At 42.2% G+C, this 22,905-nt stretch overlaps 1 protein-coding gene across 3 annotated transcripts; it reads left to right on the top strand.

The window, feature by feature from the left end:
* Window positions 1-818: 818 nt before the first annotated feature.
* Window positions 819-21,477, top strand: NPHP1 (nephrocystin 1). 3 transcript variants are annotated; one of them, XM_054062619.1, is made up of 21 exons: window positions 819-929; window positions 1,030-1,094; window positions 2,878-2,938; window positions 3,602-3,738; window positions 4,214-4,418; window positions 4,745-4,846; window positions 6,084-6,175; window positions 6,612-6,654; window positions 7,202-7,286; window positions 7,908-8,002; window positions 8,638-8,766; window positions 9,950-10,024; window positions 10,720-10,830; window positions 12,486-12,568; window positions 13,851-13,927; window positions 14,778-14,877; window positions 15,278-15,390; window positions 18,031-18,104; window positions 18,917-18,961; window positions 20,732-21,036; window positions 21,349-21,477. In XM_054062619.1, exons 1-20 carry the CDS (start codon window positions 861-863, stop codon window positions 21,008-21,010), a joined length of 2,040 nt encoding a protein of 679 aa, XP_053918594.1. In that variant the 5' UTR covers window positions 819-860; the 3' UTR covers window positions 21,011-21,036; window positions 21,349-21,477. The 3 variants fall into 3 exon arrangements, with proteins under 3 accessions (XP_053918594.1, XP_053918595.1, XP_053918596.1); XM_054062620.1 differs by lacking the exon at window positions 21,349-21,477 and having other exon boundaries at window positions 14,781-14,877; window positions 20,732-21,017; XM_054062621.1 differs by lacking the exon at window positions 21,349-21,477 and having other exon boundaries at window positions 20,662-20,964.
* The last annotated feature ends 1,428 nt before the right edge of the window (window positions 21,478-22,905 follow it).

The following is a 22,905-nucleotide window of genomic DNA, read 5'->3' on the forward strand; positions in this document are numbered from 1 at the left end:
GATGGTGACCCAGCCTATACCAGTGCCCGATAACACTTCCAGTAAATAAATTTTTCTGATATCCAATCTAAACCTCCCCTGGCACAACTTGAAGTCATTTCCTCTCATCCTACCACTCGTGACTTGGGGGAAGAGACCAACACCCACCTTGCTACAACCTCCTTTCAGGCAGTTGTAGAGAGTGATAGAGCCCTCCTCATCCTCCTCCAAGCTAAACAACTCCAGTTCCCTGAGCCACTCCTCATGACCCTTGTGCTCCAGACCATTCCCCAGCTCTGTTGCCCTTCTTTGGATGTGTTCCAGTGCCTCAATGTCTTTCTTGTGCTGAGGGGCACAAACCAAAACATAGGATTTGAGGTATGGCCTCACCATTCGTATTACAGGGGCGTGATCACTTCTCTACTCCTGCTGCCAACAGTTTCTGGCTCAAGCCAGGATGCTGTTGGCCTTCTTAGCCACCTAGGCACACACCAACACTCCCAAGCCCTTTTCCACCAGGCATCTTTCCAGCCACTCTTCCTCCATCCTCTGGTGCTTCATGGGGTTATTGTGGCCCGAGCACAGGACCTGGCACCCACAGCCTGATCGGTAGCCCTGGAGAGGCAGGAACAGGATTCCTTGGCAGAGGAGGGTAGCACGGGCAGGATTCCCTGCAGGGTGGCTGTCAGCCCCCAGGCCAGGCCTTCCATGCGCGGGCGAGACGCTCCTCCCACCGAGTCGCGCTCAGAGCGTGGCCGTGCTTGGCCCCGCCCCCATGCAGGCCGTCCCGAAGCGCCTACAACTCCCAGCGTGCCCCGCGCCGACGGAAGTGACGTCACACCACTGAACCTTTCTTCCCACTCTGCGGTTGCCTAGCGACCATGTCGGTGCGGCAAGCGAGAGGCCCGCTGCAGCGGGTGCAGCGGCGGAGCCGAGAGCTGCAGGAGCAGGTAACCCGTGACGTGCCCGTGACGTGCCCGTGACGTGCCCGTGACGTGCCCGTGACGTGCCCGTGACGTGCCCGTGACGTTTGCGCGCTCTGTGTTGCAGGTGGAGGCGCTGCGGGCGGAGAGCGCGGCCCCAGCCCGGGGGCAGCGGGAGGCCCTTCGGCAGAGGTGAGGCCTCCTCCGCGGGTCCCTCGTACCTCCTCCTCCCCCTCTATTGGCGTCCCGAGGCCCGGCTGTGTAACAGGAAGGGCCGTAGAGTCATGGAATTATCAAGGTTGGAAAAGATGCCGTGAAAAAGGCTAAACTCAATAATCAATGCCAGTTTGATTATTAAGCAGGTATTGCTTTAATAAAATAATATCATGCTGGACACACAGGGAATCATTTCACCTAACGTGTGTCCATTGAGGCTGGTTACAGGACTTTTATACCGGTTCGACATACATACTCATATGGATTCCGAGAAACACTGGTTACGTATTTGGGAAATATTGGTTAAACATCAATAGAACTCATTATCATATCTTAGCACCCACTCTCGAATGTACCTCACAGTTGCTTTGTGTCTTCAGAATCTTTTGATGCTCTTTATCTTATCTCCTTCCTCACTGTGTCCTCTTGGTGAGCTCAGGTCTGTCCTTTGTTCCGGCTAGGGAACTGTTCTTGTTTCAACCAGTGAACAAGCTAAACTCTTGTTACAATCACATTCTTATTGTAAGCTGGCCAAGATTTGATTCTTATTGTTCTTATTAATCTTAATGGTTTATTCCTTCCTTTAGTCTCTAAGATCTTCCAGTCCAACCCTCAGCCCAACACCACCGTGCCTCTAAACCATGTCCCAGACTGCAGCGTCTACACTTTTTTTGACATGGAGACCCACCTCTGCCCTGGGCAGCCTGTGCCAACGCTTCTTTTGTTAAAGAATATTTTCCTGATATCCAATACAAACCTCCCCTGGCGCAACTTGAGGCCATTTCTTCTCATCCTGTCACTTCTTACTTGGGAGAAGAGACCGCCATCTACGTCATTGTACCCTCCTTTCAGGGAGCTGCAGAGAGGGATGAGGTCTCCCAGTACTGAGGGACCCAAAACTGAACACAAGGTTCGGGTGTGGCCTCGCCAGTGCCAAGTATGGGAGGACGATCACTTCTCTAGTCCCATCAGCCTTCTCTTCTCCAGACTGAACAATCCCAGTTTCCTCAGCCACTCTTCATAACCTCTGTGCTACAGACCATTCATCAGCTCTGTTGTTCTTCTCTGGACACGCTCCAGGACCTTGAAGTCTTTCTTATAGCAAGGGGCCCAAATCTGAACACGGTATTCAAGGTGCGGCCTCGTCAGTGCAGAGTACAGGGGGAGAGTCACCTCCTTGGTCCAGCTGGCCATACCATTTCTGATACCAGCTAGGATGCTGTTGGCCTTCTTGGCCACCTGGGCACTCTGCTTACTCATGTTCTGCTAGCTGTCGACCAGCACCCCCAGATCTTTTTCTGCCAAGCAGCTTTCCAGTTGTTCTTCTCCAAGCTGTCCATCACAAGAACCATCTTCTGGCTGCTGCGAGCAAAGCCCCTTAGAGATACACTCCATTCCCTGTCACTTTCGGATCAGAAGAAGGAGCAGACAGTTCCCTGCACAACTTTCCATTTTTCTCCTAATTGCATGGGTCTCATCCCTGCACTTTCTCACTCTTTTTTGTCCAGGCAGAAGGAACAGGCTGGCTGCTTCCCAGTCCTCAAGGGCTGAGGTAGTTTTTAGTGGGAACTTGCACATCACAGGTAATGACCAGCTAAGCTGATGTGTGGGCTTGTAATGGTATTTGTCAGGCTGCGTGCACACAGTGCTGGCAGAAGTTCTGCATATCTAAATTTGCACATTTCAGTAAGCAGATTGGGGTCACCTGTCCATCAGAATTTTAAGGAAATGCTGTCTGTCTGTCTTGCTTTTGACGCAGATGTGTGGAGCTGAAGAAACTGGTGGAAGAGAATACAAACGCTCTTCATGATTTGAAAAAAGTAAGTGTGGAGACAAATTTGTTAATGGTTTTCTGCAAAATGGATCACAGAGAGCATTTGGAGAAGAGTTGCCTCCTTCAGTTTTAAATACCTTAGGGCAAGCATGGTGCCTAGCACTGCCCAACTGCGATTGAGATCTCTGTGACCATAGAATCATAAAATGATTTGAGAAGGGACCTTAAAGCCCATCCAGTTCCAACCACCTGCTATGGGCAGGGACACCTCCCGCTGGATCAGGTTGCTCACAGCCTCATTCAACCTGGCCTTGAACACCTCCAGGGATGGGGCAGCCACCGCTTCTCTGAGCAACCTGTGCCAGGGCCTCACCACCCTCATGGTTAAGAAATTTCTTCCTAATATCGTCTAAATCTCCCGTCTTTCAGCTTAAAACCGTTCCCCCTTGTCCTATCACTGCACTCCCTCATAAAGAACCAGTACATTATGTTTAGCAACCTAGCGTGTTGTATTGCAAGTGGAGAGTGCGTATTTTAAATCCAATGTGAAATTTAGTCTTGGCTGAGTAAAAGGGCAAGAAAGATGTCACTAAACCGGGAGTGACAGCAGCCCAGGAAGGTGAAAGCTTGCAAGATGTGTCTGCAGAGCTAACTTTATAGGGTAACTTTAACTTTGATTCTTTGAGCAATGTGTTGTGTTCTTTCTCAGGCTGATGAGCCTGCGCCTGTGGGGAATTACAATCAGAGGAAAGAAGAAGAAGAAAAGCTATTGCTAAAGCTCTCTCAGCAGCTGCAGAAACTTGTTCTTGTCTTGAATCAGGCTAACGTGACTACTAATTCTGCAGCGTAAGTAGTTTAAACAAATAAATACAATAATAAAAATAATACAATAAAAAAATAAAATCTGCACTTTAACAGAATTGTACATGTATGACTGAAAACAACCCTGAAAAATTGTTAGCTGATCCCCTTTATTATCTTAACATACAGTTAAAAAAGAAATGCTGAAGAGCCAGCTCTTACAGGGCTTGTTTTCTCGGTGGAGTCAAGAACAACTTGCTGGAATTTTCTGACAGTGTTGGTTAATGGCTGAAATATAACATTGAGAGCATGCAACGTGGTCTGCATACCCAGGGAGGAATTGCCGCTGGGATTTTGGATTTTTTTCAGAACAGAACAGAGAGTGAAACACAGGAATGAAAACTCTGTTTTCTGTCTGGATAGTGTCCTTGCAGGGAAGCCCATGTTGCAAGGTTTTACAGCAATTTCAAGAAGTTTTGTTAAAATAATAATAAAAAAAAGGTTGATTTATTTTGGGTAGGGAAGAGGAAGATCATAAAGATCCTCAAACAGAAGATGAGAGTGAGGAAGCAGATGAGAGCAAAGATGAAGAAAGTAGTGAGGAGGAAGACAGTGAAGAAACAGATGATGAAGATGAGGATAAATTGTTGGATGATCCAGATGTTAAGGAATGTATTGCAGTTGGGAACTTCAATGCACAGCAGGAAGGGGATCTCACATTTATGGTAAATATGTCTCTGAAAAAGTGTTTTAACATGTTAATACTGCAGATTTCTGTATTAAGCAATGACTATAGTTAAATACAGTGCTTCTGGGATTCAGCCAGTTCCTTGCGGGAATCAGGGAGACAGGGCTTATCCTGATGTACATTTGCCATGGTGAAGCCCAGTGTCATTTTGCCACCTTCTGTAGTGGCAAGGTCTGTAGTGGTAATTTTGAGATCTCTGCTGTGGGAAAAAATTAAGGTTTTGTGGTTTTTTTTAAGTTGTGGCTGGAGCCATTTTGAAATATTTGGTTGTCTTTTGTCTCCCTCTCTCCATTAATGGCAAAGAAAGGTGAGGTCCTGCTAATATGTGACAAGAAGGCGGATGGCTGGTGGGTAGCCGAAAACTCGAAAGGGGAGAGAGGCCTTGTTCCTAGAACCTACCTTGCGGTTAGTGTGCTTCTTCTGTTCTGTTCTCACCTTTATTTTACATACATTCATGATAACTGCATAAAATTGATCATAATGCTTCCACGGGGACACACAGCGGGGTTTTGCCTGTTATTTGGAAATAACACTGTGTTTTTATGTGTGTATGGAGATAGCTAGCAAAAGCAGTAATTTGTGCCTTGTGAAGATGTGACGTAAGTGCAGAGCTAATTCTTGAGTGTGAAAGTCATAATCTGTGTCTCTAGAGGTCAATTCTGAAGACCTCAAGCTGCTGTGGTCCAATTCGGATTTTTTTGTAATTTATACAAAGCGTGAAACCATGTAAATGTTGGAATATTTTGTAATTTGATACAGAAAAACCTTTTAAAAATAAATTGTAAATTTTGAATTTTCATTTTCACAGCAGCCTACATGGGTTAGTTTCTATATTTATGCACATACATATCCTGTGTGCAATTGTGGTGAACATAGGGCCATGAAAATGATCAAGAGGCCAGAGCACCTCGCATATGAGGACAGGCTGAGGGCGTTGGGCTTGTTCAGCCTGGAGAAGAGGAGGCTGCAGGGAGACCTTCTAGCATCCTTCCAGTACTTAAAGGGGGCCTACAGGAAAGGTTGGGATGGACTTTTTAGCAAGACCTGTTCTAACAGGACAAGGAGTAATGGTTTTGAACTAAGGGAGGGTAGATTTAGACTGGATGTAAGGAAGACATTTTTTACAATGACAGTGGTGAAACACATTCAGGGGCAGGTCAGACCGGGCTCTGAGCTAACTAATCTGGTTAAAGATGTCCCTGCAGGAGGATTGGACTGGATGACCTGTAAAGGTCCCTTCCGACCCAAAGCATTCTATGATTCTGTGATTTAAATGTGATTGCAATTTGGATGCAGTGAGTTCTGTTAGTCCAGCCTTTACGCTGTGGAACAGAGTTTTCCACAATGTAACTATATATTGAGTATCTGACATTATGCTTCATGGTGCTGATGTATTTCATCTCTTTAGAGAATCTGCTTTGCAAAGGCATTCTTTTACTTCATTTTAGCAATACTCCAGTCCCTTGCTGTAATTGCAGAACTAAGAGCCGTGTTCTGCAGTTACGGTGCTCTGGGAGGATACATCACAGACAGAAAATCTCCTCTTCTAAACTATTAACACATGCTGTAGTTGGAGAAGGCATTTTTAAGAACAGAATTACAAAGAAATCAAGCACTTTGCCATTTTGAATCTGAATTACAGATCCCTGATGAAGATGACGAAAGCCAAGAGCAAAGTGAAGAACACGTCGAAGTGGTGGATGAAACAACAGATGGAACTAATATTAAAAAAAGGTAAATGGAGTGATGTGAAAGCAAATAACTAAAATTGTTCTTCCTTCTTCTTAAATCTGGCAGTGTATGTCTTACTGGGAGAATACCTCACAAGGGGTTTTGGTTCTTTACCTTTCCTTTTCAGTACAGTAGTCACTAGGGATTTTTTCAGTTTGCAGGCACACTTTTACTTGAATGGATTTGTTGTGGCGTTTTGGTTTGGTTTGCCTCCTCTCCCACCATAAAATCAAAGAATGACTGGGTGATGTATCAAGTTATGTTCCAGCTCATGAGGCCTCTAGCAGTTAGTCCTTGTGGCTGGAAATAAGATTATTAGTGTCTCAGATAAATATGGTTATTAAGCTGCTGCTTTCTGAAAACGAACCAATATTTAGTGTTTAAATTTTTGTCCACACAAGGATTATGTGTTATAAAAAATACATTCTTTTTCTTCCAGAACAGATTCTCACTGGAGTGCTGTAAGACGAGTTATCACAGAGGTAGGTGTGTATCTTAAATAGTAACTTTATCTACCATGTTAATTATTTTGTAGACTAGCTTTGCCTATTACCAAACACTGTTTACTATATCACAGACTATTGTTTTTCATTAGCATCTCTTGGTTTGTTTTATGTAGTAAGGAGTGCTACAAAAACCATTCTCTAGTGCTTTAAAATAGGCTGCAGCCCAGCCTGTGTGTCTGAATTGAGGGTGCAAATAAGATGTCTTTTGTTTTTTGCCACAGTAGTAGTATATCATTTATTTTTCAAGGGTGTTATAATTCTCTGTAACTGGCTGCTCTGATGGTGCTTTGAAGTGGAAGGGGGTTTAATGAGCTGGGAGTCTGGTAGGGTTCATACATGAAACAACGTAAAAGTTCCTGAAGATGGGCCAGACCCGCTGCAGATGAGAAGAGGTGACTGATACCCCAGGTCTCTGATACTGGTTGCCTGGGAGTTTGAAATTAGAACAGAATTATCTGATAAGCAGCAGGAATACTAATATCGTTTTTGGGTTTGTTTTGTTGTTTGGTTTTTTTTGTAATAGAATGACACAGTAGAGGTACTAGCGACCATAGGAGCAGTTCCTGCAGGATTCCGCCTATCCACACTTTTCCAGCTCTTGGAAGAGGGTAAGGTTTTCTCATTATAACTGCAGTGCAGGATTCTCAAGTGTCTGTAGTGAGTTTCGTATCCTAGTTACTAGCCTATAGGACTAAAGTCCATATTGCTTAATTATAACAGGTATATTTTACCCATCAAATAATGTATAAAAGAGGGTTTTTTCCTTCCTTAATTAAGTTTTAATTTATCTGCGTGAAGTCCCAGCCACCCAAAGGCAATGACAAATTTCCTAATGATTTCAAAGGTTTTCCTCTTTGGAAGATATTTCTATTGATGTTGCAGAGAATTATGATTGGTTTAGTCTTCCCTTTTTCTTGGAGATCTGTTGGGAGTCTCTTCACCAAATATATTAGACAATTCATATTTTCTTAGTCTTTTTATTTAAAACTGTTTCAGTATCTCTTTTTGTTGATTTATTGTGCTTCTGGAATGAAATACTGCTGAACTCTTTTACAAATAGCAGAAGTACCTTTTTAAAGGGAGCTTAGAGAAGATACCTCCATAGTTGTGTTTGGACCAGTCAAATACTCAAATGGACTTTACCCCCATCTGAATTTTGGGTGTCATTCATTTTGTGGCAATAAAGGTCATGCAAATATTATGAATTTTTAAAATTACTCTTGTTGCAGGCAATCAGTTTCGAGCAAGCTACTTTTTGCAGCCTGAACTTACTCCGTCACAGTTGGCTTTCAAAGACTTGGTGTGGAACTCTGAGAAAAATACTGTGAGTATTACCGGTGAGAAAGCAATGATGCTCTAGCTTTGAAAAAAAAGCCAAATGGTGGGATCTGTAGATGTGAATTGCTAGCAGTCAAAAAAAAGTCATATTGGTGGGTAAATATTGCTGTGAAACAGATGATAGATTTCTGTGTCAATCTAGGCTACTCAGGCAGTAGATGTTACTGCATCCTACTCTGTAATAGGCAAAAAAATCAGTACGAGCGTTGGATATCTTTGAAGAGTCATGTTTCATGTTACATTTTGTGGTTTCCTTCCCTGTCTGGGGTGAAGCGAATCTGCATGGGTGACTCATCTGAATTTTTAAACCATTAACTTCTGCTAGGCACTGTGAAATCAGCAATTTAATTTGTCTGCTTTCATTTTACATAATGATTATGTCTTGATTTGCACCTTTTTTAGAATATCTGTCACACTAAAATATTTGTAGCAGTCTCCTTAGAAGAGAGGTAAAGGCTTATGAAGAAATTCTGTTGCTGCTGCTAATACTACAAGCTTTGTGGTTGGAAGAATCCATTCTAGTGAACACTACACTCTTATCATCTCAGTAAATAAACACAAACCTGTTACTACATGGAGGAGGAGCCAGTAGTTTTAATCCTTATGTTGTCTGTGTTTCAGATTTATCCTAGACCAACTCGAATATCCCTGATTGTAACTTTAAGTAGCTGTAAGACAATTCCTCTCCCAGGAACCAGTATACAGGTTCTCAGTAGACATGTTCGTCTCTGTCTATTTGATGGCAATCGGGTAAGTTGTTTGGTTATCAAAAAAATCTTCATGAGGTGTGGATCTTTCAGCACCTTTCGCGCTCTGGTTCCTCTGGTAGCCAACTCCTCCAGTTGTCTCCCTCAGAGAGAGTGAGAGAGAGACACTCACTCACTCTTTCTCTCTCACTCACACTCTCCCCCAAGTCGCTTAACTTCCTTTCTGATTTGTCTGGCTTGATACTCACCTGTGATCACATGCTAACATACGCACTCTCACTTCCCTCACTTGTGGTCATCGCAGACACGTATGCAAGGCTCTGTGGTCTGCCCAGTTGCTGGCATCTTGACATCTGCACACGCAGGCGTTAAGAATGAAGGGCCCATTCAGCCAGAAAAGTAGTTATGAATGGAGTTTAATGAAAAAGCAGGACAGACTGCACTGATCAGGCACTGTGTGTGGTGGGGCATGAGTACTTATCCCTCTATTTTCCCACCTTGTTACTCCACAAAGCATCTCGATCCCTCCCTTTTTCTGCCTTTGGTTCCTCCCCTGAACATCCCATAGTAAGTCATGTGCGGTGCCAAAACTCTTTTCCCCTGCATGCTGCAGTGTCTGATATCCCTAAGCAGCAACCTCTTTCAGTCTTTAAGGTGATCCAGAGAGCCGCTCCTTTTGACTCATCGTGATAAGTGTCACACACGGCCCCTGTGCCTCCCTGGGAGGGGTTAGGGTGAGAGCTCCATTCCTCTGAGTCCATAATTTCTATTCCCCCACCTGCCATTGTACCTCTTTGCTCCATCATTTGCAGAGATGAGTGTTTTCTGAGCTGATCTCTCTCCTATAATGAGCCTGGGAAGAGCTGGGTCAGGGTATTCAGATTTCCCCACCTATAGCTGTTTCTCTGTGCTCTTCTGTGTGTAGAGCAGCTTTTTATAACAAAATTCAATGCTGATAATCTGGCCATTTTCTTCCTTGCTCTTGGGGGCAAAGGGGCTGTTGTTGGTGTAGATTAAGTAAGGATGATTGGAAAGTGCTCTGTGGCTTCAGAGAAAATCTCCTATATACTCCTTTAAACTGGAACCATCTGATGAAGAGAAGATGTAATTTTATCTTTGTTGTGTGCAGGGTTGAATGAATGTGGGATAATGCTGCATTTTCTTAAAGCTGCATGTCTTTCCAGAAAAACTTGTCTTAGCTTTTTTTTGACACTATCATGTTTTAGGTGCTGAGTAACATTCACACAGTGAGAGCTACGTGGCTACCTAAAAATCCTCAAACGTGGACCTTTTCTCCAAAGGTAGGTACCTGACTCAGAGAGTGACGTAGCCAGTAACTATCTATTTACATCTTCTTATTCAGTGACATCTATTACCCCTGGTATTTGTGCTGAAGTAAAACATACTGTGATCAAAATGAGTATGCAGAAAAGAAGACTTGCTGAAGTGCATGAGTTCAAACTAAGCTCAGTGTTTTAGCAAAAACATTTTTGAGAAAAGAGTCAGGGGCAAGGAAAAGTAGCAGGAGGGAGTGGTCCAGCCAGTGGCGTTGGTTAACTTTGAATCCCTATCAGGTGCATGGTGCTCATGGATATGGGAAGAGACCAGCAGCTTTGCATGTGACCTTCTCCTTTTGATTTCATTGAAAAGAGGTCACATTCTTTGTCCCATGTTTCAGGTGCCGTGTAGGGCCATGATCACAGCACTAGTGTTGCTATGCTTTCTTGGAGGGAATTAAGTGCTTTTTGACATCTAAAGCTATTTAAAAGATTGTCATCACACACACACGAAAAAAGGACTTTGGTAGCCTAGCTGTGCTTTGTGGCAAGATAAAGGGAGCAAGATTTCAACTGAAATTGGTTTTCATAATTTTCTTTCCTTACGCAGTGGGATTGGGTCTGAGATCTTATGTGAAAGAGTGATGTGTTCAATGGCCTTTAAAAATCAGATTTTTTTTTTAATAGGTACCTTTTTTCCCACCCCTTCTCTGTATTAGGTGATGGGCATTTTACCCAGCTTGCTTGACGGTGACTGTTTTGTCAGGTCCAACTTTCTGTCTTCAGACATCGGTATATTATTTGAACTTGGCATCACTTATATTCGCAATGTAAGTGTGTAAAGTTGCAGTATAAATCATTCTAGGTACAGGTTTATAAAGTGAACCAGCTGTCCTGTATTAGATGTTAAGCTGCAGTATCCCAGCAGTAAAACTGGGATACAAATGAAATTTAGCTGTATTTTTCCTAGCTTACTATAAGATTGACTTCCTTTTGGCTTCTGGGAGGGAGGACAAAGATGCTGGGTTTTGGAACTTTATGAGAATAAATGACTTTATGAATGTGACTGTACCTTTACTTATGTTCAAATAGCTTCTGTTAGTCTACCAAAGTTCTCATGTAATATGAGCACAAAGGACTAATTATCTCTTCACTCCTGCATTATTTTTTCTATCTTTGTGGTATGTTTCAGACTACTGTGCTATGCAATTTGGAAACTAAAATTTTAACTGTTTAAATAGCATGGGTATGGGTTTCTAGTTGTGATTGATACAGATCTATCCCAGCCATCTAGGACAGGCTAGTACAATGTGAAATGACAGAATAGATAGTAAAGCCCATGGGGAGGACAGTGCATGCAGGAGCATAATAAATAGTAATACTTGAAGGATATGGTGGCTTTTCAGAACAGGTCCCTGTTGTGAAAGATCTCGGCCGCTTTGTCTGCAAGACTGACTCAAGTCTTGCTGTCTCTTTCTGAATGTTTAATTGTGGTCACAGTCCTCAAGTGAACCTTGGCAATCAAGTAAATGATGGGTGGAAGATGGAAAACGGGCTAACCAGAACAGTCAGCAAGCAGGATATTATCTTGTAGGCAAGGGAATCCTGAAAAGATGGACAGAGAAGCTGCAAAGAGGAATATTGCTGTATTTTGTCTTCCACTAACACCTGCATGTTAGGGTGCAAGGGTGCAGTGCCTGTGGAGATGTGGGGGAGAGACTCGCTGATGATGGAGTGGAGATGCAGGACTGTTGTGCAGAGAGTGTACATCTGTAGGGTGCTGGATTCTATAAGACCTGGTGATGAACAGCATGTTGGGAAGTGATGGTTCAAAGAGACCTAATGGGGCATAACACCCCTCCTTATGCTAATCAGACTAGGTAGAATTATGCAAAGTTGTCTGCTTCTGAGTAAGTTTAAATGAAGTCTGGAGTATTTACAAATTTCTACCTGTTATTGCTTTTGGGGTCTGGAAATGGATGGGCTGTCACACAGGATCAGCTCCCTTTCCCAGGCACTGTTTTTTGTACTATGAATAAAGCCTTGCAACGCACAGGGTCACTGGCTTGGAAACTGTTAACTCTGGAACAAGATGAGTAGAGCCTCTCCGTAAATTTTTTCCCCTCCTTCTTTCTGTCCTGCATTCTTTAGAGCATTAGTGCAGGTTTAGGGGCTTTTACCTTTCAATCTGTGCATTTCTTTTTCGGGAGCTTGATATACAGAGGTTTCCCTTAAATGTATATTTCTTGGCTTAATAAATCCTCGTCTCTTAAACACGTTCATGGGCCATCAACTTCAGCAAAACTGTATGTACTCTTTGGTAAACATCTTCAAACACCTGTGAATGTGACATAGTCAGTGTTTCTTTACTACGTATCTGTGGCTTTTACCATTTTTTATGCAATTATTCTAAATAATTGTTTGTGGTTCAATTACTTATTCTGGTTTAGCTGCTCAAGTTATCGACTTTTCTGGTTTTTTCTAGGCAACAGGTGAAAGGGGAGAGCTAAGCTGTGGCTGGGTATTTCTGAAGCTTTTTACTTCTAATGGAATGCCTGTTCCTTCCAAGTAAGTTTATGTTTTCCTTTTCTCTCTTTTTGCTATTTATATATGTTTTAGGCTAGGAGTAAAGATCATATTTTATACTTATGCCCTGATGGGGCAGGTGAAATTCAGACTAACGTGCAGGTTGTACCGGGTCTTTCAGTGAGAACGTTGGTCCTGCTTCCACACCCAGTGTGTGTAGAGTAGAACTAAGTTGATGTGGGAAAAGTGCTCCCTGAACCCAGCTTTCAGATTTGAAATGTTGCAAGTTAGTATGTGTTTAAAAATATTCTTTTAGTGCAATTTTCAAACTAAAGAAATGTCTCAGTTAACAGGGAGTTATTTAGAGTTTTCTTTATATAAAATAGAATCATTATCTAAATTGAAGTTGACAACGTCCTTTTTTGGGGCTCTTCTTTATATCCACTTCACTGTATATCCCTTATCCATTTAAAAGTTAGGAGATTTGGTTTCTGAGACTTGGAAGCAGAGTTGTTGTGAGTGAATCTTTTACTGTTCACTTGGAGCGTGTGAATATGCTTGTATATTGCAGCTGATATACAATTAGTTCATGTTTCTAACAATCCTAAAGAATACTAAAATGTGCATATTTCTGTTTTGTTAAATGTACAAAAGCTTTCTGTTAATTTACAGAAATTTTTCATTGTAGAGCAGACTTGCAATACTTGATTTTTACCAAACACACACACACACACATATATATATATATATATGCATATTCTGAATATATTTGGATCACGGGGCAAAAACAATGCCACTGGCGACTTTTGCTCTTCTACAGGCCTCTTCCTCTCTCCCAAATCTGATCTGTAACATTGTTTTCTATCACATTAAGTTAAAGATGGTACCTAGAGGTGAAATTGCATACTTATTTAGACAGTGACTTGCTCTTGGCAGAACTAGGACTGTATTATTCTTCAACACTTTAAACCATCCATATCTAAGTATCTTTGATACTTAAGCCGTGACTCCTCAAAAACATTAACAATTGCTATATAATTCATATAAGAAAAATATTAGAGTCACGTGAGAAGAGAGTCAGTGTTGCTCATTTCTTTTAAAATAATTAACTAGTTTCCTCATATAATACAGGTTTCAAATCTATCATTTGAGTTTTGGTTACTTATATGAAATTACTACACCTAACTAATAAAATACGAGTCATAACCTCAAACACTGTGTCAGTATTTTATTTGAGACAGCAGGTTTTTTTCTTTCTCAGAAAGCGGTGATGCTGTTCTTGCGCACCCTTACATCCTTTAACTGTGCTGCTCTTCTATCACAGGATGTACAAGCTGCCATTAAATGGTGGTACTCCCTATGAGAGAGGCGTTGAGGTCGACCCATCAATGTCAAGAAGAGGTGTGGTTTCTCCTAAACATTATATAAATAGAAAGATACAACAAATGCTATACCTATCTTACAGCATGCAGCTCAGACAGGGCTCTGATTAGCATGCAGTTACCACAGCCTTGTTTTGTCCTAATTTTGCATGAGAGAGAGAGCTGATTGTTTGGGATGGTGGGATCAAAACTATCTGCTAATAATGATGTTCCGGTAATATCCAATGTTCACAGGTTGAGGATTATTTCTGATATATATATATTCAATTATTTCTTTACCTGCACTTAACATTTCTTGGCTATCGGTGATGGTGCAAGGCTCAGCAATAACACTGGTTGGAAGAGCTCCTAAGCCAGGCTCTTCGAGTCCCATCTCATCAATCCCACATCACTTATGCACAAATTCTATGTGTGCATAACTATGCTACAGAACATCTATGCTGGTTCTTCTCTGCGGGGCTGAATAAAGCTCCACTACGAGTTGATTCAGATGATAGACGACTTGTATTTTAAATAATGGTGACCATGGTTTCCTCTGGAAGCTGTAATAACATCCATTTGCCAGTGGCACATGCTGCAAGCTGTAGAAGGCCTTTACTTTTTGGGTTAGGATACTTCACATTACTCCACATGTATTATGAGTCCATCGTCCCAGAGAGAGGTAATAGCTTCTGTTAGACCAAATGTTGACATAGCTGATATGTTGATATATTTTCAGATGTTCAGTTCCTCCTAGTTTTTAGATCATCCTTAAACTGTTACAGTTTTAGCAAAACTTCTCTTGCCAAGTTTAAATGTCCATTCTTGTAATATAATTCTTAATGCTCTTTCAATATTACAGATTTCACATCGTGTATTTATTTCTTAAGCAGGTGATGGTGTTTTTCATCAGCTTCTAACACTCAAGAAACAGCCTGTGCTTGAAGTGAAGCTGAGGTCTTTGAGTGCAGAGTCAGAAGACATCCTGAAGTGAGTATTCTTGTGTGCTGCTGTAAAGTGAAAAAGTATTTCAGATAGCCTAGAATGGTTCCAGAGATCTAAAGTGTTTGCCTTCCCCAAAACACTGGCTATGGAAAAACGCGAAGGTCGTGCCACTTGACCTGTTTGACATTTTGTGTTATTTTGTTGAAAACAACTAAAAAGTCTGTACATTTAGGTAATATCGGAAACGGCAACGGCAGGAGTCTGGGTGTGATAGCCTTATTGATGTGCACCTTCACAAGTTGTGATAGATTCATGGAGGTGGCAATACAAGCTAATATTCGTCTCCATGAAGCTGTCGATATTCTCAAGTGTGGGTGAACAGTGCTTTGTAGGAGCAGTTTTGAATAAAATAATCTCAACAGCATGTTATTGTTTTCCCCACTAGTTTGCTCCCAGAAACGTTAATTGGCAGTATGTGCTACATCCACCTCTTGATATTTTATCGACAAATACTTGGTGATGCGCTCCTGAAAGACAGAATAAGCACACAAAGCACAGGTAAGAATTGCTGTTGTGGAGGAGAACTATGTATTGGAGAGTGTGTTAGAGAAAGATCAGGTTCCTAAGAAGAATTCTTTCTGCAGAGTCTCCCATTTGTAAGAGAAATCAGGGGTCTGCAGGAGCCACTCAGTGATACAGGGTACCCAGAGGATTTTGGTCCTGGTATTGCTTGCACTGACTGGCCATCTCACAAGGTTAGAAAGTCACGCTCCGTGTGTAGAGGATTTCTGTGTTTTAACTTGCAGTCTGCAAGTGTTGCAGGGACAAATAGAAAGCTGTTGTCCCTTTTTATTAAAAGAGAACAACCTCTTGCTGCAAATACTACCACTTGATGTGTTTATGTTTCAAACTAGTAATATTTTAACTCGTGTCTAATCTGTTGCTCTCTTTCATATCAGTTCAAGTTGCAGAATGCAAAATCGACAAGAGTTTTCTGTCAAGTGTTTTCCATGAGATTCTCCTTTAAAAAAGCCTATGTGGATAGGGAAATGTTTATATCTAAATAAATAAATAAAAATAAAAAGCAAATAAAGACGAAGGATTATTTGGAAGAGAAATATTTTCTTTTCACCACCCATGCAAGGAGAGATTAGACTTGCACACGGGTTTACTCCTTCATTTCTACTGTATGCGTGTTCTCTGAGTTATAGAAGAGATTAGGCAGGTGGTTTTGTCATTGAAGCTAAGTCATCCTCTTTATTTATATTTTTAATTATTATTTACTTATTGGCTAATGCAGCAGGAAGAGACAGAAGTGGAAGAGTTCTGGTTATAGAACTCAGTATCTTGCTCTGATTTTGCAACTCTGTATCTTATTCCTTCCACATCTTTCCTTCAACAGAACTGTTATAGTTTGTAGTCTTTTCCATTTTAAAATCGATTTGAAATATAGAAAAGTTACAGTTCTTAACTGTACATCAGGTGAATTTATATTGGTGCTGCAAAGTGATTTTCTTGTGCTTTCTCCCATCTCTCCTCCGGGCTGAATTCTGTATCATCTGTTGCTGTGGCAAATAAATTTCCTTGTGCACTTATTAACATTTTTAACTTACAATCTTTAGCCATACTTAAGCATCTGAACTATGGGTTCATCTTTCAGAGGCACTCAGAACTTAACCCCTTGTGGTTTTCTTGGATTTTATTTGTATTTAATATACGTTTGGAGTCTGCTCATTTAGTATCTGAAACTGAAAGTCATACCCTGTCATAAATTAATGCTTTATGTAATAAACTTACCACAGAGAAACTGAAAATGCTTAGATTTTAAAGGCCAGCTGAGAACTGTGGTACTTATTTCATTTGATCTTTCTAATGTAGGACAATAGATGAGGCTGATGACCTGTCCTGGAGTTAAACTGCATCCATTTGGATTCAGACTTCATTTGAAATGGTTTAAAGGCTTTACCCCAGCATTTCTGAAGTTGTTCTGGTAGCCATTTTCTATTTTATTTCTGGTGTAGCAAAAGATTTCTCTTATTTCAAAATCAGCTATCACTTTAGAAATGGACAACTGGATATTTCACAAGAGCAATCAGTTCTGGCTTGCTTCTGTGAAATGTTTTGGTATTAGTAAATGGTTAGTGTATACTAAACTTTCCATCAACTTCAACACGAACAACAGTGTGCATTAAATGTTTAAAATCACAAAGAAAGAAAACACTTCAATAAAATTCTTCTGTGTCACTTATAGCACTCTTGTAATCTTATAATCATAGAATCATTAAGGTTGGAAATGACCTCTAAGATCATCCAGTCCCACCATCAGCCCAACACCACCGTGCCTACTTAACCATGTCCTGAAGTACCACACATTTTTTGCACGCCTCCAGGAAAGGGAACTCCTTCAACTTCCCTGGGCAGCCTGTTCCAATGTTTCACCACTCTTTCAGTAAAGAAGCTTTTCCTCATATCCAGTCCAAACCTCCCTGATGCACCTGGGGGCTGTTTCTTCTCATCCTATTGCTTGTTACTTGGGAGAAGAAACCAGGACCCACCTTATTACAACCTCCTTATCTTATCCACAATCTCATTAACTAAGATAACAACAAGACCACTGCACCACTGAGGCTTGAAATTTGCTGTGCTTTGTAGCAGAGCACTTGGGTTCCTGCCAGTCCCAGCTCAAAAGGAGACCCGACACTCACCTGAAAGGCACGTAGGAGACCTGTGCAGTTTGATGGTGTGCCCCGTCTGGTAAACTCACTATGCCACTTGTTACCTGGTTATCTTAAAATCGCACACAACACAAGCCGGATTAAGGTAGAATGAAAGTGTGTTTATTCATAACATCCAAACAGGACAGCACAACTGTTTATAAAAAAGACAGGTGCAGAAATGAGGAAAAACACCTCACACTGCCCTAGGTGCAATCAGTAAGGTCTCTTGTTTGCTGGCTTCTTGGTTTTGTGTGTCTTGTTTCTCAGATTAACTCTCTCAGCCACTGTTTGCTGCACTCAGAATGCAGTTGATGCTGAGCTTTTTTACCTCCTCTGCTGCTTCACAGTACTGTTAGAGCTAATTTTCTCTTTGAAGTATTCTGAGGGGAGGGGATGAGCTGAATACTTTGATGTGTTGATACCTCAAAAACTGTCCTTTTTTTTTTTCCTTAGCCTTCAATGTGTTTGTTTTCTGTTTCAGATTTAATCTGTAGTCCTATACTAGCAACTTTCCCTCAACTCATGGATCAACCAGACCTGATGGACGCACTTCGAGTATGTTATCTACATAGCATTCAATTACATCTGATGTGTCAGGATTTCCAGATAGTTTGCAAAATTAGAACTTTCTTTATTCTATGAAAAGATAAATGGAAAAGCCAAGCAGCAGCAAAGTTCTGTAATTGTTTTAAGTATATGCAGACTTCTTATGTCTTGGTGCCATCAAAACAGCAAGAGAACCCTTGAGTACAGTCAGAAAAGATGCAGAGACATAAATGGGCTAAATTTGAGCACTGCTAACCATGTAGCCACAGCCAGAGAGTGCACAGGAGGATTAGCTGGCTGAATGTGTGCCTGGCTTCTAGGACAGTGCTGCTTTCCTGACAGGAAGGACCCAACAAGCTTCTGACTGGTGGGATAGTGGTCACTGTATTTACACTGCAGTTCCTCACGGGCATCCTACTACCAGACAACAACAGCAGAGTTATTTCTGCCCAAAGGCCCCCGCTGTTAGAAGTTGTCAGCCTTTGGGGTTAGGCTCTATTTCTCCATGCTTGTAGAGAGGGAAGAAAATCAACCTCAGTTGTGGCTGATCTTTCTGAAAAGTAGATCCCATTGATTTCATTTATATGGCTCCGATAGTTCAAATTTCCAAATCCTGTCATCTGTAAAATTTGGTGGAATGGCTGTTTGCTTAAGTCAACGAAACCAGCACAAAGGAGTCATGGGGAATGTGAGGAAAGTGGGACTGCAATGGGAGCTTAAACTACTGTGGGATTGGAGTGAGAGAGATTTTTGCAGCTAAAACTGGAATGGTAGTGTACCTCCACAATCTCAGTCTGATTTTACATTTAATTTCATTTTAGAGTGCTTGGGCAGATAGAGAAAGAAAGTTGAAGACATCTGAGAAGGTAATAAATGACAGTTTTTTCTTTTGATGCGTATTCAATGTAATTCGAAGTAAGACCTCTCTGTCCGTGTTATTGGGGGTTAACTTCTTTTCTCACCATACATTTCTTAAGAAAATGTGATATGCTAAATGCACTTCTTAACATTTCTTACCCATATTTATGACAGTAAACTAGTAGAAAAAGGAATATTAAATTAACTGGTAACTTTTTGTCTCAGTGTTTGCATATGCTTGTTACTGGGGAAGCTGTTGTAGGTTCATACCAAAAGTATGGCTCCCTTTCATAACTCGCTTCCAATATTTGTCTGGTAAAAGCTTTCCACTGATACAAAAGATGCTGTGTGTGTCCACAAAATAATCCTTTCTCCTCCAGCCCTGAGCACAGTCTGCCTGTGCACCCAAATGCACAAAAAAAGCACCCAAATTCTCCAGATCTCCCTACATCAGGCAGTTGTAATCTCCTATTCTCCCATTTTGGCATACAGACAGCTGGAGAAGAACTGAATTGGCCGTGTCACCAGGCTTACCTACACCTTGTCCTACCTCCTGTCCTCTAGACAAAGAGAAGGCATAGGTAACTGGATGAGAAAGGCAAGTGTCTTGATCCAAGACACTTCACTTGAGAGCAGCAGTGAGCTATTTCATTCATTGAGCATGCTACCAAATAGATACACAAGGAGATCTCCCTGTTCACGCAAACAAAACAAAGTGCTGTTGAGTCAGAATTGGTTTTTCAAGGCCATTGATCCAAAATGAAAGCTGATCTACTCAAAGAATTATTAACTCCTTGGTATCCCAGAACCATCCAGTTTTACCTGATTTGTCGTGTGCCACTCCCATGGTAGGATTGCTGCCTGGCAAATTCTTACTCCTCCTTGTGTGCTTATATGATGTTTGGTTGCTAAATCTCCTGCTGAAATGTGAACTGTTCAATGCCAGTTAAAGCACTCACGTCTCTGCAAGAGTCTCTGTGTTCAATAAGTTTTCCAGGAGGCAGTGTTCAATGTGTGTGTCCTTGCGTGAAGGGGTTTTTCTAGTGTGCATGTGGAAAATGCGGCACACAGATTTTGTCTGGTTAAAATGGTCAGGATCTTTCAGTGTTTGATAAAGGACCAGGAAGCTTCTTAACCACTGGGATTTGCAGACTGGTCTTTACAGAGGAGGGTGTAATTCTCACCACACACAGAATGTCCTGTTCAAGTGTGAAATAACAGTACTTATGTTGTTAAGAGTTCCGTGCTGCGAAGAACATGAGATTGTTGCAACTCTGCCCGTGGCAGGAGAGGAATTAGTGGAGTTTGGGCTTTCAGGGTGGGGAGGATGTGGCACTTCCCCGGCAGCCGTGGCAGTCAGTCTCAGTGGAACAGTTGTTACACACTGGGGCCTTTAAGAAGAAATATGAATACCCCGTGAGTGAAGGGCTCTCAGTGACTGTTGTAGAGATCACCGTTTGTGGTGACACTGGTGAGGTTTGGCCACATAGTGCTGCTCTCTTGTTTGGAAAAGTAAGTGGAGTGAGAGCAGCTTTGTGGATCTGTAGTTTATATAATGTCATTCTTGGTGGCAAGTTTGAGGCTCAGCCGAGCTAACTAATGTTTGTCTAGGATAGTCAGATCTCTTCCCGTTGTTATCCTGAGAACTGGGGGTTAGTTTTATGTTTTCTTGTTGGCGGGTTTTGGGTTTTTTTTTTCCTGTGTACAGTACTTCTGGAGAAGAGCTCAGCAATGCCATGTATTTGCACTGAAGCACTTTCAAATACTCTTCTCCACAGAGAGATCGCGAATTTCTGAAGTCTCTGTTTGTCCTGGTGTACCACGACTCTGTCTTCCCTCTCCTCCATTCCACTTTCCTCCCTGACTACAAGTGGGCTGAGGAAGAGTCCGAAGCATCTCGCTGGAAGGTGATTGCCAACTTTTTGAAAAGAAGCAGAGAGAATGATGGTGCACTTGAGTATCTGCTGTCATCAGAGAACACTCACAAAGCCTTCGATATCTCAGAGCTGGCTTATGATTTCTTAGGAGAAATGAGGAAGAGCAATCCTGGAGTATGAATGGAGTACAGAACAACATAGGCTATGTAAGAATGGGGTAACAGTATAAATAAATTTGTACAAAAAAGCAACTGTGAACTATGTGAATTATAATGACTATTTCAACATATTTAACATTTTGAGAGACTAAAACGGTTTTATGAGTTTAACTAATGGAAATTATATTTTACTTTTTCCCCTTTACAACTTTAGATAAGGTTGTGGTTGTCTCTTGCCATGTGTACCTGTTGTAGCCATGTCCTGTGTTGTATTTTGCCTAAGCTGAGCAAATGCTGAGGCAGTATTTCTCTCCTCTCGTGCAGTTTGCAATTAATTATTTCCACTTTTGTTTTAATCAGGGTGAACAAAAGCCTCTTTGTCCCAGTACCCAAGCAGACTGGTAACAGGCAAGGAAAATAGCAATGATCTTCAAGAATGCTGCTGAGCAAGGCCAGCCAGGTTATGAAAAAAACTCATCTCTCGTCCAATGGGTGGACAGATGGTTGCTCTTTATTTAGACTGGTTTGCTGTTTTTCTTTCCCACTCAGGAAAAGGTTGGGTTATTCATAGGAATGTGCTTTGACCCACCTAATACAAATAAAAGCTGCTGAGGATTCAAGGCACGCTGCACTTCCCTTGTGGATGGCAGTGCTGTACGGTAGATCCCTCTGTGCTGACTTCCTCAGGCAGGCGCATGAGCTGTGGGTGTTCCTCAAGTGGACCAGGGTGTTAAAGGTTGCTTTGCCCTGAGTGCTTTGTAACCACAGGCCGTGTGCACTGCCCGCTCCTAGTGGGAAGTTATCAATCTGATTTCTCTTTTTGTGCTGGAGTGTCTGGTTGCTTTCTGCAGGGTGATGGGCACGTTGCCACTGTGCCCATGGAGGGAGGCCGGCACAGAGTCACACGGGGACTTAAGTCCAAGCTCGGTACTAGTTCTGTCAGTTATGAAATGCTTTAAAATAAGATCTTTCAAATCATGTTGCATGGAGCACTGACAGCATTTGAAAACCAGAGCCTCCAGAAATGTTGCAAAGCTGTTCCCCCAGCCCTACGAGAGGCTCAGCAGTAAGAAACATCACAGCTTTGATCTTTGCTCTTTGTGCAAGAGCTTGGCATGGAAGCTAAATTCCTAGGGCATCACTTGTCTCGCCTAATAGAGAGATACCTAATCTTACTAGGAAGTCGTCCTGCTTCTTCTGCAGAGTATTGCCTGAGCTAGAGAGGACAGAGTGACTTCACTTGACCATGAGGCAGAGGTGCCACCTTCAGCCTTTCATCCCACCAGTTATTGGTGGGCAATGGGGTGAGGCAGAGTTCTCTTGGAAAAAAAAGCATGTGCGTGTTGAATCCAAAGTGCACCTGCTGGGAAGTAGAAATTGTAGCTGCCCTTTGGACCTTTCTGGGCACTGAAGAGCACATGGGTTAACCCACTTGTCTTTTACCAGTGCATTGCCTGTAAAACACACTTGGCTGCAAGTGTTTGAAGGCTGGACGTGTTTGGTGGGTGTTGGGGACTCTTGACATGAACACGGAGCAGAAACCTGAAGAGTGAGGGGAAGAGGCAGCAACAGTGGAAGCGGAAATATGTCAGGCTTGAAAATACAACAAAGACAAAAATTGATTGCAGGAAATATTTCTGCCCTGGCATGGTGTAGGCTTTTTTTCCTTTTCCCTCTCATTAAAGACCATGAATTAATTGTGTGCCGGTGGCAGGGCTGGGGTCCCGTTGTTTTCCTGTCCCAGTGCTGGCAGCAGAATGTGAACCCAGTCGTGATAACTGGAGGGCTGTGGAGGGCTCCCGCAGCCAGAGGAAGCGGTGTGGTGCCAGCCTGGGCTGGTTTGTGTGATTACGTTCCCCACGGGTGTGTCAGTTAAAACCCCGCACGGGAGCGGCACAGTGCAGGCAAATGCGAGGA

This window comes from Cuculus canorus, chromosome 3 (genome assembly GCF_017976375.1).
Source record: "Cuculus canorus isolate bCucCan1 chromosome 3, bCucCan1.pri, whole genome shotgun sequence".
Taxonomy (NCBI): Eukaryota; Metazoa; Chordata; class Aves; order Cuculiformes; family Cuculidae; genus Cuculus; species Cuculus canorus.

Excerpts from the sequence above, each read along its gene's own strand:
- NPHP1 (XM_054062619.1), top strand. The coding sequence starts at position 861 with ATGTCGGTGCGGCAAGCGAGAGGCCCGCTGCAGCGGGTGCAGCGGCGG. Across the intron at positions 6,655-7,201 it reads TAAGACGAGTTATCACAGAG|AATGACACAGTAGAGGTACT; the intron begins GTAGGTGTGTAT and ends TTTTTGTAATAG. Across the intron at positions 12,569-13,850 it reads GGAATGCCTGTTCCTTCCAA|GATGTACAAGCTGCCATTAA; the intron begins GTAAGTTTATGT and ends CTTCTATCACAG.